Source organism: Leptosomus discolor, chromosome 1 (assembly GCF_034619465.1).
Source record: "Leptosomus discolor isolate bLepDis1 chromosome 1, bLepDis1.hap2, whole genome shotgun sequence".
In the NCBI taxonomy this organism is placed as follows: Eukaryota; Metazoa; Chordata; class Aves; order Leptosomiformes; family Leptosomidae; genus Leptosomus; species Leptosomus discolor.
In genome coordinates, this window is record NC_141391.1 from 59,550,716 (window position 1) to 59,565,584 (window position 14,869).

The following is a 14,869-nucleotide window of genomic DNA, read 5'->3' on the forward strand; positions in this document are numbered from 1 at the left end:
TTCAGTTTTATATGAGTTGGCTTTTATGTAATTTATATCCTTGAAGAAGCAGTATTATTGAAAAAGTAACGACAGAGCCCAAGTCACTTGTGTACCTACTTTTATAAAGGCAGCAAGGCTATGGTTTGCATTTTTTGAAGCCTCTGGATTGTCTCTGTACTTCTGAGTGATGTGTGGCATTAGCATATTAACAACTGTTTCAACTGCATGATGAAAGGAAGCAGAAAATCTCTGGTTTCGCAACAGCTAGAAACAAATTCAGAGACAATATTTAATATGGTTTATAACACTAAAATATATCAGAAAATTTACTTTAGATAAGATATAGATAACCTGACAGGGAGAGGGGAGACAAAGGAAGTTTTCAAATGTTCTCATTTGTCATTTAAGGCAATATTTTCTTTAAATTCAAGATTTTCCTGAACTTGCTAGACTGAGGGGGGAAAAACAGCATTTGATTAAAAGAAAATATTACAACATGCACTAACATCGTTATTAAAATTCAAGCAAGGCAGTCTTTGGTGACAAAAACACAAGTATAAATGTTTGTAAGTGTAATACTTTTAATATTTTTCTATACTACAATAAACTTGACGACAGAAGCTAAGGAATCCTTTCACTTTATCTATCTTCCTTTCCAAAGCAGACACCAGCTGGTTCACATATAGTAACTGCATTATCAGACTCTCTTTTCTGTCTTGAAAAAACAAACTCAGTTTTTGCTGTTCTGCAACTACCTGTTTAATAACTCCTTTGCCTTTTGCCATTGTGGAAATTCTCATCCATGCTGCTTTCTTTCTCTTGCTCATCAGCAATATCAAATCTCAGCTCTTCCAGGCTTCAGAATCTTACTCTCCATGTTTTTAAGTTTCCACAATCAGAACTGTTTTCCCTTGCTTTTAGGTAGTTTGCCAATTAGCTTAAAAGATTTCCTCTACATTCACGATTTCCTCCTTTCCACTCAGCACCTATACTATCTTCACCAATGACTGTACATTCTGACCATTAAGTTCTCTTCAGCTTTTTGGCACTGCAGAGCCTCTTTTAGTTCTCTACATCTCACAATCTTTAATCAAGATTCTGTCTTTTGTCTGAAGGGACTTAATGACAGGTGGTGTGAGGCTGAAGAAGTTGACATTGACAAAAAACTGTTTCAACTGTACAGTCATCGTGACTTTTCTTTTTGCAAATTAAAATCAAACATCCAAGTGCTCTGAATACTTTGTTATTTAAATATTTTTTAACTATATTGAATGCAACATTCCAAGGCAGAACAAGTCATTGACAAGGCCCTGCATAAAACAACAATTACATGACTTTCTCCCTTTGTGTTTGAATTGTGTCCAAAGTATCTAGTTCTATTTTTCTATTTTTATTTTTTTAAAATAGATATTAAGGTTGAAGAAGATCCCTGTATATATATCAACAGTACTCATTAATGAAATAATTAAAAATTTAAAATTCTGTTGGTGGGTATGCCAAAGTCCTACGATATTCTTGTAACTGAATCTTTATTGGACAGTAATTAAAGATCTTTAAAAATACTACCATATTCTTGCTATAGAAATAATTTTGCTGCACCCAGAAATGCATCTTTTTATCAGATCTCATAAGTAGTAAATACCTGAATGCTTGTTCCATTTATTACTTTACCCAGTAAGACAGAAAAAAGGAAGTAAAATAATTTATTTGATATTTAAGGGGCTTGTAAATCAATATGCGATGTTCAGGAATGAATGAGAATACATGCAAACAAGAGGCAAGTTCTGCTTCTTTTTCTTTCATGTCACAGGGAAGATGACAATGAGGTTAGTTCTAAAAGTGGAACATCTTTTTTAACATGAAATGTGGAGACAACAAAAAAATTCTGTCATAAAAAGTCACTCCAGTACTTCCTAAGTTATAAACCTTACTTCATGTTATTGCAGAGGAAGAATGAGAAAGAATGGCGGTTCAAGCTGATACATGGCAAAGTACCAGAATCTAATGGTGCGTGTTAAAAGAATTTCTTCCCTTTGTACAATTGAACAGTTCATATTTGGGGGTTGCTTTTGAAGATAATATTAAAAAGAAACAAAATATTAACCTGAAATGAACGGGGCTCCTACACAACAAGTATACCTAGCATGCAGAACACTATCAAATGGGACATCAATGGGAACCAGACAGGCATTTTCCAATATCAAGCTTAGGGTTTTGGGGGTGGGGTTTTTGTTTGGCTTGTTTTTTTTTTTTTTTCCTCTCAGGCAGAATTACTGCATGCTCCTATACCTCTAAGTCCTAACAAAAAACCGTGGCAACATTCTGGTAGTTTCAATGCTGCATCAAAAAATCTCTGCATGAAGATTTATGGCTACTGAACCTATTAAATCTATAAAAAACTTCACTGTGCATCCTTATTTTCTGAAATAAAATGGGGTCTCTCATAGAGTTAAGTGACATCATTATTTAGATCACATGTTTGTGGTTTATCTACTTCTTTCCAGCAACTTGGAATTATCAAATGCAACTAGCAATTAGTACTTTCTTTGAAAAGCATCATGCTCTTTCCATGCTCAGTATTTTCTCAGCCCACCGTCTACAAAATGCGTGTTTACAATTATGCTGTTAAGAGGTAGAGCAAACATTCATTAAAATAAAATTAAAGGATTTTGTAGGGTAGAAGATTACTTAAAATGAACAAGACTTTTTCAGCATATATATGATCACATAACCCCATGTAACAGACAACATTTGATGCAACAATTCCTAGACCAATCTCCAGAAATATAAACATACACTGAACTGTCTCCTACCTACATCTTTTGGTGCATTCTAATGAAAATCCTAAGCTTACTTATAACAACCCTTAAAAATTGATCTCAGAAGACCACAGTTTGTACAGCAAGTAATTTACAGCATATAGTAAATCACAAAATGAACTACTCAGTCTTTCAAGTACAGCAAACTTGAAGCCATTAGGTCTCAGCTACTGGCTGTTACTACTAAAAAAAGAGAATAATCAGTGCCTTCTCTTTTCGTTACTTAGGTCAAAGAGATGGAGGTCTTTCTGAGTAATGGTTATGCCTACCCCAATTCGCACCGTATTTCCATAACACCAGGTAATTAAATCAGTCTCAGGCATCTGTAACTGACACACTGTTCCTTTACCAACTTTATTTTCCCTAAAACAAAAGTCTTGTTAAACTGCATTTGTTCCTCAGACGTAAGTGCTGGTGCTCTCCACATATAATCCATTATTAGAATTACATGGGTCAGTAACGGCACATTAGCTTTGAGCAAATGAGTCAGTATAGCACTCGTGGAGGAAAGAATAATTTAAAATTTAAAAAAAAAATCAGGAACTAGTAGTAATGTGAATGCTCATCCATGGTAGTACACCACAGTATACAAGAGATGCAGATTATATGTGAGAGTAATCTGAAAACATGGGTATCGGCAGAATCGTTCTGAAAAGTAAACTGCATCTGTTTTTTGTTTGTTTACACAGACTCATGCTTTGAAAAAGATGATATTCTACTGCACTTATTTTATCCACCATCTGATCTCAATTTAAAAATGTAATCCTCATTGTAAGGAAGTTATAATTAAATTAAGGAAATGGGTTTGCATGACAGCAAGTTAGTGGTTTCTTTGAAGGTTTTTTTTTAAACCAATATGCTGTTTCCAAACCTGTGAGAACTTCGTTAAAATCAGGAAAAATTATACAAACATCGTCTAGCCAAGCAAAACCAGCACGTTTCTGTGTTTCAGAGTATCACCTACCAAATCCAATAGAAAACTTCCTCAAGCTATAAGTTTCACACACACCATGAAAACTTTGCCCAGACGCACCACATTCTGCAATTAGAAAAACTGTATCCTTCTCACAGAGCCAAATACTGCAAAATAAAAAGCACTGCCAGTACTGTCAGTTAAGCATGGAAACCAACAAAACTTCTTTAATATAATTTATAAATTACAAAATTCAATTCCAGAAGTCTCTAGAAAATTCCAGTTTTAAATAAGAAGCAGTGTTTTCTTCTTTATAAGATTATACTTTAATTTCTGTTGAATTGATTCATTAAATTGATATAATTAATTTAACAGATTATAATAAGCTCAAAATAGTGGGGTGAAATAAGAAATACTACATTCACAGAGTGAACAGAAGCACAAACTCTTTCCTCAAGGAACATCAAATCAATAATGGAAATTTAAGTTTTAAAATCCTGAATTATTTGAACAGATACTATGAAACAAAAAAAAAGTGAAGAACGGAAAAAAATCCATCTGAATATTTTTCTTACTTTGGTTTGAATTTACTGTATTTCTATTGATTAGTGGTAGAAAAAGTTGTTAGCCTTTTCTTTCTGCTAGAAATTTTGAGGAATTCCCAAACAGCTGATCAGTTAAAATAAGCAAGAAGTTTGATATGTTAAATGCAAAAGGATGCGCTGCACTACATGCACATCAAACCCTTTGTACAGATATTTGCGTTCTAAAAACTCCTAAACAAATGGTAACTGTCACACTTCCCTAGACAGTTTGAGAAGTTAGGGATAAAAGCTTGCCTTCTTCCACACTTCAGAAGACACTTAAATCTGTAGTATATTATCATGAAAATGCTCAAACTCCCCCCTCCCCCTTAAACTAAAGGTCTATTTCTAGATTAAACAGATTAGAAATACCCGGTGAAAGTGTACGTCCATGTATTAGAGTGTATCAGGGTTTTTTTGCACAAAACATGTCTTCCCCGACAACAAATTGCCTAACTTGTTTTTAAAAAAATCTGCCAATAAAGGTTCCAGAATTTCCAAGACCACTGCTCCAATTAAAAGCTGAGATTCTGTTTAAAAAACAAAATTATTTTATCCCTTCTTTTTAGTAACAGAAAGAAGATCACACTCTTCTTTGTGACATTTTAAATGGACACAACTCCTTTTCCTTATATAAAAATGCAACACAACAGCTAGCACCTCATGATGCTACAAGCAAAAATTTGAGGTCCTCTTCAAATACAAAATAACAGGACGAAGTCAGATATTCTTTGTAGATTTTATCTACTCATAGAAACTGAAAGTCAGAAAAAAAACATAGCTGGGCAGACTGAGGCGGGGAGAAGTTAAGCTTAAAATACACAACCAATTTTGCTCTAAATGATGAGCCTCACAAAGTGACCGAGCTCCTCCTGCATTCCAGAGCAGTGGGAAAAATAGTTACGCATGTTACAGATTTTTCTCCTTATTTAATTCAGACTGTTTAAAAAAAAATATTCGTTCTATTTCTACAAAGGGTGTAATGCTGAAGCCTGGTATCTTTAATGCATGATGTATTTCAATAGAATGCATAGTTCAATTTGAATCCATAAATCGTGCTCTTTCTCTCTATTATGACTTTCTGCAAATTATGTATTGGTAATTAGTGCTAAAATAAGTCCACCTGAATAATACATTACAGCAGATTTTTCTGTTTACTACTAGATAAACAGTCAGTCTGGTGATATGATTTAATTCTTTTAACTAAAAGTAAACCAGTAACATGAACAGGAAAACATCTTATTCTGGGATATCTTCTTAGTATTCTCAGAAAAAGTGATGGTTACTAGGACTTGGACATCAAACAGGTTACTTTAGAGAATATCTAATGATGAAAAATTAATTTGACCAATTATCACATGGGGTTCACATGCTTCTGAAATGAAAAATGAATCAGTAACTTCCTTAAAAATTAAATCTATGGAAATAGACACATCCAGACAGTTACAGTAAGTTGAACTAGGACTCAAACTCTGCTGATAATACCACAACAGTATTAAGTGTAGCACTCTAAAGCTTTTTTTCCTGATCAGTGTCCAACTATTTTTTTTCTCCCATGTACTTCAGACTTCCAGTTATGTTCTAAACACACAGTGAAAATACTGATAACGATTTCTGAATAACCTGGTACGTTACTCACCTGGGACTATTTTGCACACTTGAGACTTTACTTTCAAGACTTGTTTTAATACAGAAGCAAGCAAGCTAAAAAGCTGTCACCAATGTATGAAAAATACTGCTTAGAGGCCAAGCTGGTAGAAAGATGCCTGTTTCTAAGATTTTAGTATTCTCCTTCCAGCATAAGAAATAACACAGAATTAAATATTGATACTTATTGCATACAGAAGGACTCTAAACTGCATGATTCACAGTTCTCAGAGTCATTTTGTATCACAGCTACTGTATTGCTCAGGAAAAAGCCCACCTACTTTTTGGGTAGTACTTAAATCAAAGTCCACATTGTTATCTATTGCTTCCAGCTTCATCGTACCATAAGCATTAAGAAATCTTACTAGAGTCTCATGATTTACACAGCATGCTCAACAGTATGGATTTTAAAGGGTTTCTATCTTTTTATAGTAATGTTGAATCTAGCTCTGTGGTTTTTTCAACTGACTTCTGCTGCTTTGCTCTTGCCTTCCCTTTCTTACAGATAAAGTTGTTATACATAAATCATAACCATGTATATATAAAGCTTTTTCTTTTAATATGCTATAAAAATACGTGATTGGAGAAAGAAGAGACTATACAAATTCTCTCTAGAATGACAAATTTTTTTTGCAAATGTTGACGTACCTTCACTTTACAGTTTTCTATCAAATGCTGAGCCATTGATTTTATCAGAACTTCAAAGAAAAACCATGAATACTGCAGAGAAAAGAAAACATTCTGTAAAATTGCCACATGCATCCAACAACTATTTCAATACAGTTAGTTCCTATTCTTCAGTTATGACCAGGTAAGAACATATAGTAAAAAGTATAATTCAATATATACCTTAAGCAGCTTGTTGCTTGTAAGAAAGTCAGCAGATGGCTTTAAAATTGTTGTCATGGACTTTGCCAATTCTTCATGTACTGTCTTATATTCAGAAGCAACATAGGGTTCAGCTTTATAAGCATACTTGGGGAAGAAAAACAGAGTAATATGAAACCATGACATAATATGAAACAACTGAAATTAAAAAAATGCAGCTAAATTTAAATATACTCCTTTTAAAGAAACAAAAAAAGGAAACATTTGATTTTGCCTACCTTAACATAAGATCTCAGGTAGCTATCCAAGCCTTCTTCATGACATTGAGCAACAATATGGATAATAACCCTAAACAGAAGTCATAAACCAAGTAAGCCTACAAAGCAAGCTATGACTGCAATAGCAAGAATGCTACTCAGTTGCAGACTTATGTGATAACCCAGACATCACTTAAACTCTATGAAGCACTTAAAATTCTTTACCTTGTCACATTGACTGCAACTTCCTCTTGAGTGGCTCTAGTGAGAACTCTAAACAACTGGTTTAGAACAGTCGGCAGGAAAGCTATCATCACATGGCCTTCCATAGCATGAAGGCTCTAAAAGAAAGCAGTAATACTGTCACTCCCTTGAAACAACGGCAATTAAATTGCAAGTTCTGAAATGATAAAATTTATTGCAAGTCTTTTACCACACAAGCTTGCGCTATTTGGTGTTAATTACCTGAAATACTGCACAGAAAGCAATTGAGAAGAGTTTCCAACATAATGTAGAAAATATTTACCAAATACTTAAGGTAAATTAGGGATAAAAATTAGGTTTCATTAAAAGCATTTTAGAAGTAGTTATTCATACTTTTCTGTTGAAATGCGTACTAGGTAACGTTCCAATGAAAAGACTACCTGTGTACACCACAGCAAGGTGACACTGACACCGTGGTATACTTTGCTATTTCATCCACTGATGCAGCATTTAGCAAACAGAAGTTCCACAAAACCATATGGATTGCTTACCTGTGATAAGTGCAATACCAGTTATAGTAGTTACCGCAAAACAATAAACTAGTATATCAAAAAAATAGAATGAACTAAAATCCCTAAGTACCTAATGCTGGAAATTGGAGACAGTCACTCAACCTCTTCATGATATGCCTTTGCATTCCATCACATGCAAAAGAAATAACAGACTTAACCACTCTAACATAAAAGGCAATGTATGGCATTTCATCCTACATTGTTTTATGCCACAAAATTCCCTGAAATTAAAGGGAGTTTGACCAAAAAAGAAAAAAAAAAAGAGGATATTTGCTGAACGTGCATACAGACATTTCAAACATTTCCATTCAGGGTTAAGTAGCTGTCTTGTTTTTGCATGTTTGCCTGTATGCACATTCACACTGTTCAGGACTCAAAACAGTCTTTCTTCCTATGTGATCTGTGATTTTTCTTGGAAATAGCAGTCATATACTACAGCACCTTTTCTATAAGCCTTGAATATCAAAGCATTGGCAAAGCACTGGGTAAACATGCAAATGGAACTTCAGCTCACACTTTTGTCCAGGATGCAGACATTTTTTCGGAAAGGTGCTGTTTTAAGTAGGACTCTGAAGTGGACTCATAACCCAACTTCTGATGCCTCTGAGTATTCAATTACACTTATTGACTGCCAGAAGTAGCTGTGCCCTTTGATGCCTCAGGCAGCAACAGAGCTAACTACAAGCAGATACCTCAACTTACAAGATGCTAAGTGATGTCTGGGCTCATGAAACATGAGGGAGAGCATACAAACATCTTGACTCAGGTGAGTCTCAGAAAACCTTTAATTAGAAGTGTCAGATGGTGCTTACATGAAAAAAGGGAATGGGGGAACACTTGTCAGATTTGGTAACCCAAGCTACTCTGCCAGTAGCACACTGACTTAGTAAAGAAAAGTGAATCCTTAGTATTTAAATGTGTCATTGCCATGATAGCATAATTACCTGCAGGGAACTGCCACTAGCAAACTGAAACGTTGATCTTTAAAGAATATTTAGCACTCAGGCTGGCCAAGTCTGGCACAGGTAGTTACAGGCTGACACACAGAAGGCAAGCTCTCAATATACAGGAGAAGTAAAAATTATTTGGGTCCCTGTAAGGCCTAGCTAGACAGGAATTTGGCCCAACGGAATTGAGAATAGCCATAGTATGTGGTTGACACAGAAGATAGCATTTGTTTCCTGTTAACATGAAGTGAGGCAACAAAGTCAATATGATGTGTTAATCTAATGGTGTGGAACATGTTCATACTGTGTGGTAAGAGCGTTCTGGCGTTTGACAACAAGCAGGACTTATAAAAAGGCTCTGCAGTTGCATTATTCTGTCCCAGGGATGTTTTGTCACTGAATTTAAACATTTTGCTAATGTGGAATTAATATAAATATAAACAAATCAAGTGTTTAAGCAAAGGAACAAGCTATCCAAATATATTACAATATATGTGATCATATACAACTGAAATAAATGATGTGATTTGGGAATGATCTGATGAAGTGTTCTTTTGAGCTTTCCCTAAAATGATACTTTAATTATCTGATGGTCATTTTGTTCTACCAGACTAACAAGAGTTGCGAATATCAAGAAAACAATCGAGCCTTTGATTCCAGCCAACTGTCATTTTTGATGGTCACTGGGTAGCAAGATAAATCTGAAATTGCCATTCGAGTCCCTGAAAGAGATTTTGATATCAGATACAAGTAGAGCTCTGGTAAACTTAAGAAACAGCAGGATTTCTCAAAGTACTGTGAATCCTGATGAATCAAACAGGTTAGAAACTGACTGAGAGTTGTTTACAACTTCAGCTCCTAAGGTAAGAATCAACCAACTGCCCACAAAGTACAGGGTCATTCCATCTGTCATAACATGAACAGTCACTGCTGCCAAGATCCTGGTACAGAGGCTCTCCACGGCGTGCAAATTGGTTTTTTAACAGTAGTGATTCAGACATCATGTATGCATAGATTTTAGTAATAATGGTATTTCTCACGTAACATCTGACTGTTTCCCACAACAACTGCTTTTATTACATCACCAGAGAGAGAAAATTCTGGGTTTTTTGCACCTGAACTTATCAATAAAGACATTCAATTCCCTGAGGTCCAGTATGAGCAAACAATCCTTCCATTCTTCTTGATACCAGAAAACATCTGCCATTTTCTTTGGCATCTCAAGTAGCAGGAAGGCTACACCACTCAAAAAAAAGTGAGGGAAATGATACTAACAATTTTGAAGAGCTTCAATGAGCCACAGGTCAGACTCCAAGACCTCTAATTCACAATGACAGATACTCAGAACACAATATCTTTATTAAATGGAGAGTGAAAAAAAAGAGATGTTAAGTCCAATGATAAAGGTTCAGCGTCCCAACTGATCTCAAAACTACAACTAGAGGACAAGAAGGAAAAGCTGCATCAATGAGAAAAATGCCTTTTATGACTAGAACTTCTGAAAACCTGGATGATTCCTTTGTTTGTATTTTGATAGAACATGGGAGGAAACTGAATACAAGTAACTTTAAATCCCTTGCCAGAAAAGTACAAACACTAGGAAGCAAGAGGTAAAGGAGTTCCCTTCTTCAAACAGAAATCTCAGACAGCAGGACCACAATCTCCCAGAAGGATTACTTGGGAAAAGATGGAATAATCCCCTTGGCCTCAAGGCAAGATGTAACACTCTGAAGCAGTGGTTCTTCTCCTATTCTGTCTCTGTTGGAGAGATTTCTTCAGGGCACAAACCACAAACCACATATATGCAGTTAGAAATTTTGAAAAGCATCACGACAACAGAGCATTTGCAAGTGTGGTATCAGGGAGGGATTTTGCACATAAGCTGTCTCTAACTCCAGCAGGGCCTCTTGATACTGCAAACTGCTGACTTTTACAGCCAAAACTCTTACCAGGCTTAGGGCTAGTGCCATCTAATTGGGGGCTATTTGGTACAATTTCAGCTGCAGAAAGCAGTGGAAATAAGGATGGGTCCAGATCTAAAAGTATCAAGGAACTCAAAACAGATACTTTAAGTGAGAAACACAGAGAAACGACATCTTATATAAAAATGTCAGTAGCAGAAACCCAAGTGAGAGGCATCTCTAGTGACTTGTTATAAGTAACCATGGGAGAAGATGAAGTTCAGCTACAAGACTATCTATTCTTTGCCTTACCCTTTCCGTGTGAAGCTACCATGGCCAGAATCCCTTGTAAGGCACTGTATTATTGACATATGCTTTGCCAGCACATTTTGGGACTGTAAAATTTCAGAATTATAAGGACAAATAGAAAACTGAGAAACAGGTCTGTCAGTAAAAAACGGTAATAATAAAAAAATCTATTTCCAAATAGACTTATTCCATCTTCCTGCTGTTAACGTACTGCGTCCTATTTTGTACGAAAGTTGATAACAGCAGTCTTGGGGCAAGGAAGATGACTCAGAGCCACGGTTTTGACATAACCAAGTGTCCTGGTTTGGGCTAAATCAGAACTAATTCTGTTTTAGTGCTTTATCTTTCTCAGTTAAGTCTCCTCTAACTAACATCACTTTCTGAAACAGCAGCATGTTTTTCCAGACAGTGACTGCTTCTAGCAGTGATAAGGCCCGATGTTTATAGTTCATACTGAGGAATGGGATGCAGAGAGGCCCTTGCTTATACTTGTTCTTATAGCGACCAAGGTCATTGCTAAATCTTGTCCTCTGTGTTGGGGTGCCGTGAGTGAAAAGGGTCGCACATACAGGAAGGAGGGAACTGGACAGGTGACCCAAACCTGACCAACAGACTATTCCATCCCATATATGTCATATCCAGTATAAAGCTGAGAGATCACGAGGGTCTCACTCTCTTCTTCGATGGCCGACATCTGAGGAGGACTCTGTCTGTTCTTCTGTCATCGATCCCGATCCATGCATCCCTGAATCCAGTGCCTGAGTCCAGCTCCTGCATCCTGTCCCTGTCTGCTGCCATGTCCAGCCTGGGACTGCCCCAGTGCCAGCCCTGAAGTGTCGGTGGTGACGTATCGTCATCAGGGTGGGGGGAGTTGGGTTCAGTATTGGGTTTGTATATATTTGTATATATTGTATATATTTCATTATTTCCTTACTCTTATTATTATCTTTTCTTTATTGTTATTATTTCATTAAAGCTGTTTTAGTTTTCTTTTCCAAACCGTGAAGTCTCTCTCCCTTGTTCTCTCTTCTTTTCCCCTTTGGGAGGGGAGAGGGGTTAATAGAGAGCGTCTGTCATTTGTTAGTGGCTGGCCTAGCCTCAAACCATGACACCAAGGTCACAAAGCAAGTCCAGTTCAGAAGTGTGCCACATTCAACAGTTAAGTCCTTACTTAAATGTCCTAAGTAGACAGTCCAGTTTTATTAATTGATGGTATTCAATTAAAACAATAAACTCTGTTGTGCCTAAGAAAATCAGGAGTTAGTTGTAATACCTTACATAGATTTTAAGGTGACTGAATTTTGGGCTTCATGTTAAAAATCTGGCCTACTTGGTTAAGACAAAATTGCCGTGGAAAGCACGCACTCTATTGGTCTAATCCTAAAAGAGAACCGTAGGCATGACAACAATGACCTCCTAAGCAAACTTCTAGAAAATCAAGAGTTATTATTCCTTACCATTCCCATGTGCAGATCAATTTGATTATTTTGACAAACTAAGCCTTTAGCATTTCAAAATCATCACTCATAAGGTTGACCAATACTGTTTCATTATTTCATCAGGTTACTTCTTATATTGCAATTGTTAATTTATCTAGGGCAGGAAGCATCTTTTTTTTTCTTTTTAAACAGCATATTCCATTAGCAAGACCTAGAAAATGTCTGAAGCTCCTAGGTTTTGCAAAAGTATAAATAAATAATATAATCTGTTATTCACTGCAATTTTATACCTTGAGATATTTTACAAGATCAGTTCCTAGTGCACGAGCCCCAGACTCTGTTTTCTGACAGTACTGAAAAAAATTATGCAAGTGTTGGTCCTGTCAAAGACAAAAGAACAACAAATTAAACAATATCTAATGTCACTATCCATAATCAAAACCAGAAAACATTAAAAATATTTATATATAGAAATCCACATATGTATCCATAGGTTCAACTTTCAGGAACAATTAAAGTGCACTATTCCAAAGACTAATTTAGTCTACATATAACATTGATCTTTTTTTTTAACAGCATAAGAAATTTCCAGTGATTTTTGAATGCTTATTGTACAAAACATCATCTATATTTGCTTCAAACCAACTGACGTGCACAAAATAGCATACTTAATATTAGTTATCCCAAACAATCATAATATGTATTTTATGAGCCGCTATAACAGGACTCATTGCTCTGCACACATGCCAGTAAACAGCTTTCAGACAGCTATGACCTCTCATCTAACAGGAAAATTCAGACTGGAATGGATGACAATGTTAGATAAAAGGCTCATATTTTGAACCACTTCCACTTAAGATCTGGTGTTCTTCACAGCTGATGTGAAAGGGAGATACCATGCAGAGTGTCCAAGAGACCAAAAAAGTAAGAGATCAGCATATTGAGCTTAAGAATCTTCCCAAATATTGTATATATCTATAACAAACATACATTATTCCTATAACTTCCTCAAATTTAATTTGTTTTATAACTCACCTGTGTATACACTGTTGACACCAGATGAGTGGATATTTTTAACAGTGGTTTGCCTCCATCTACCCATTTAATTTCAGGACCAGAATGCTGCACACACACATGCAGAGGAAAAGTAAAATAATGTAGCAGTATACTAGAATAAACTATAGTACCACAAACAACACCTTTTTATTTATTTATTTATTTTAAAAAACAGGTTGAAGAAATGTGTGCAATGAATAAAGTCATAAAAAAAAAGGAAAATTATGCAGGCAATATTACCAAAAGCATTTATGAAGCTTAAAATGTTTTGGGGTTTTTGTGGTTTTTTTTTTTTTGAAGTCCCACGGTAGTTTCCTCATTGGCTATCAAAATTGCTTTTCTGTAAGTCACAGACTTCATGTTTCCCCTACAACTCTGAAAATAAACTTTGGACTAGAGAGAAATATCTACTAGTTTTCTGAGAAAAATAGCACAAGAATTTCCATGGATGCTGACACAGTTTAAACCTTAACATAGGTCATTGATAGGTAGCAGCCAGTCCTTCCTTCCCATCCCATTTCCAAAGAACTGAGAATGGGAATGCTCAGCTGTCTACCCTGACAACCAGTTAGGGAGACATTTTACTGCTACATCTACAACTAGTCATATTGGTCCTAATCTTCTACCCATGGGGATGAGCAGAGACGAACAGCAGAGGCATAAAGAATACACCTACAATGTGAAAAGATGGAAGATGTGAAGGAGACGATGGTTGGAAAGCTTACAGCAGAGTTTAAAAAAGAAAAGGTGGTAGAATAAGAGGAGAGCAGCACCTCTTGCAGGTAATTTTAGGCCTCTTCCTCCAAAATGAATCAATTTTGTCTCTGCATTTCATTCTCTTAGTCAAATCCCCTATCACATTTTACATTTTGTATCCTCCTTGGTATCATTTATATTACTACAATTTTGCAAGCTTTCTGCTTTGAAAAATACAACCATAAATTTTACTAGTGAAGTATAAAGATCACAAAAATCAAGATGTGAGAATAAGACTTTTTCAGGAATAAAGGACTTACTGAAAGGAGACAGCATGAAATGCTAAAAAAAATTTAGTAAAGGACTTCAGATTATTTGCATATCTTCATAAACTCAAAATAGTTTAATATATTTAAAAATTACTGTAACTTCTAGTTAATTATTACTACAAAAAATGAAACTTAAACATTTCCTAAGTACATCAGCTAAATAATAACAGAAATAAGTACTTAACAATTTAAAAGAAAAATTGTATTAGGGCAGGTTAATTCAAATTCTTGTAAAAGTCAGAATTTAGTCATAAGTTTCGTCTCCCATTTGTGTTTGGGTTTGTTTGTTTCCTCTAAATCAGATGCCTAACTTTTGTGAAGCACTCCATTTCAACCATAAAATAAATAAATTTCTACTAGAAAATCACTTAAATCTATCAGACTGG

At 35.5% G+C, this 14,869-nt stretch overlaps 1 protein-coding gene across 3 annotated transcripts in view; it reads right to left on the bottom strand.

Annotated features, from left to right (window-relative positions):
• DOCK9 (dedicator of cytokinesis 9) overlaps window positions 1-14,869 on the bottom strand; it is a 151,189-nt gene that overhangs the window by 50,112 nt on the left and 86,208 nt on the right. For all 3 annotated transcript variants that reach the window (XM_086482052.1, XM_086482050.1, XM_086482051.1), the window contains exons 22-28: window positions 13,438-13,524; window positions 12,693-12,782; window positions 7,256-7,371; window positions 7,052-7,121; window positions 6,795-6,920; window positions 6,594-6,665; window positions 100-246 (exon numbers count right to left, since the gene is read on the bottom strand). In XM_086482052.1, coding sequence (XP_086338178.1) covers window positions 100-246; window positions 6,594-6,665; window positions 6,795-6,920; window positions 7,052-7,121; window positions 7,256-7,371; window positions 12,693-12,782; window positions 13,438-13,524 — 708 coding nt within the window. The remainder of the gene's footprint in view (window positions 1-99; window positions 247-6,593; window positions 6,666-6,794; window positions 6,921-7,051; window positions 7,122-7,255; window positions 7,372-12,692; window positions 12,783-13,437; window positions 13,525-14,869) is intronic.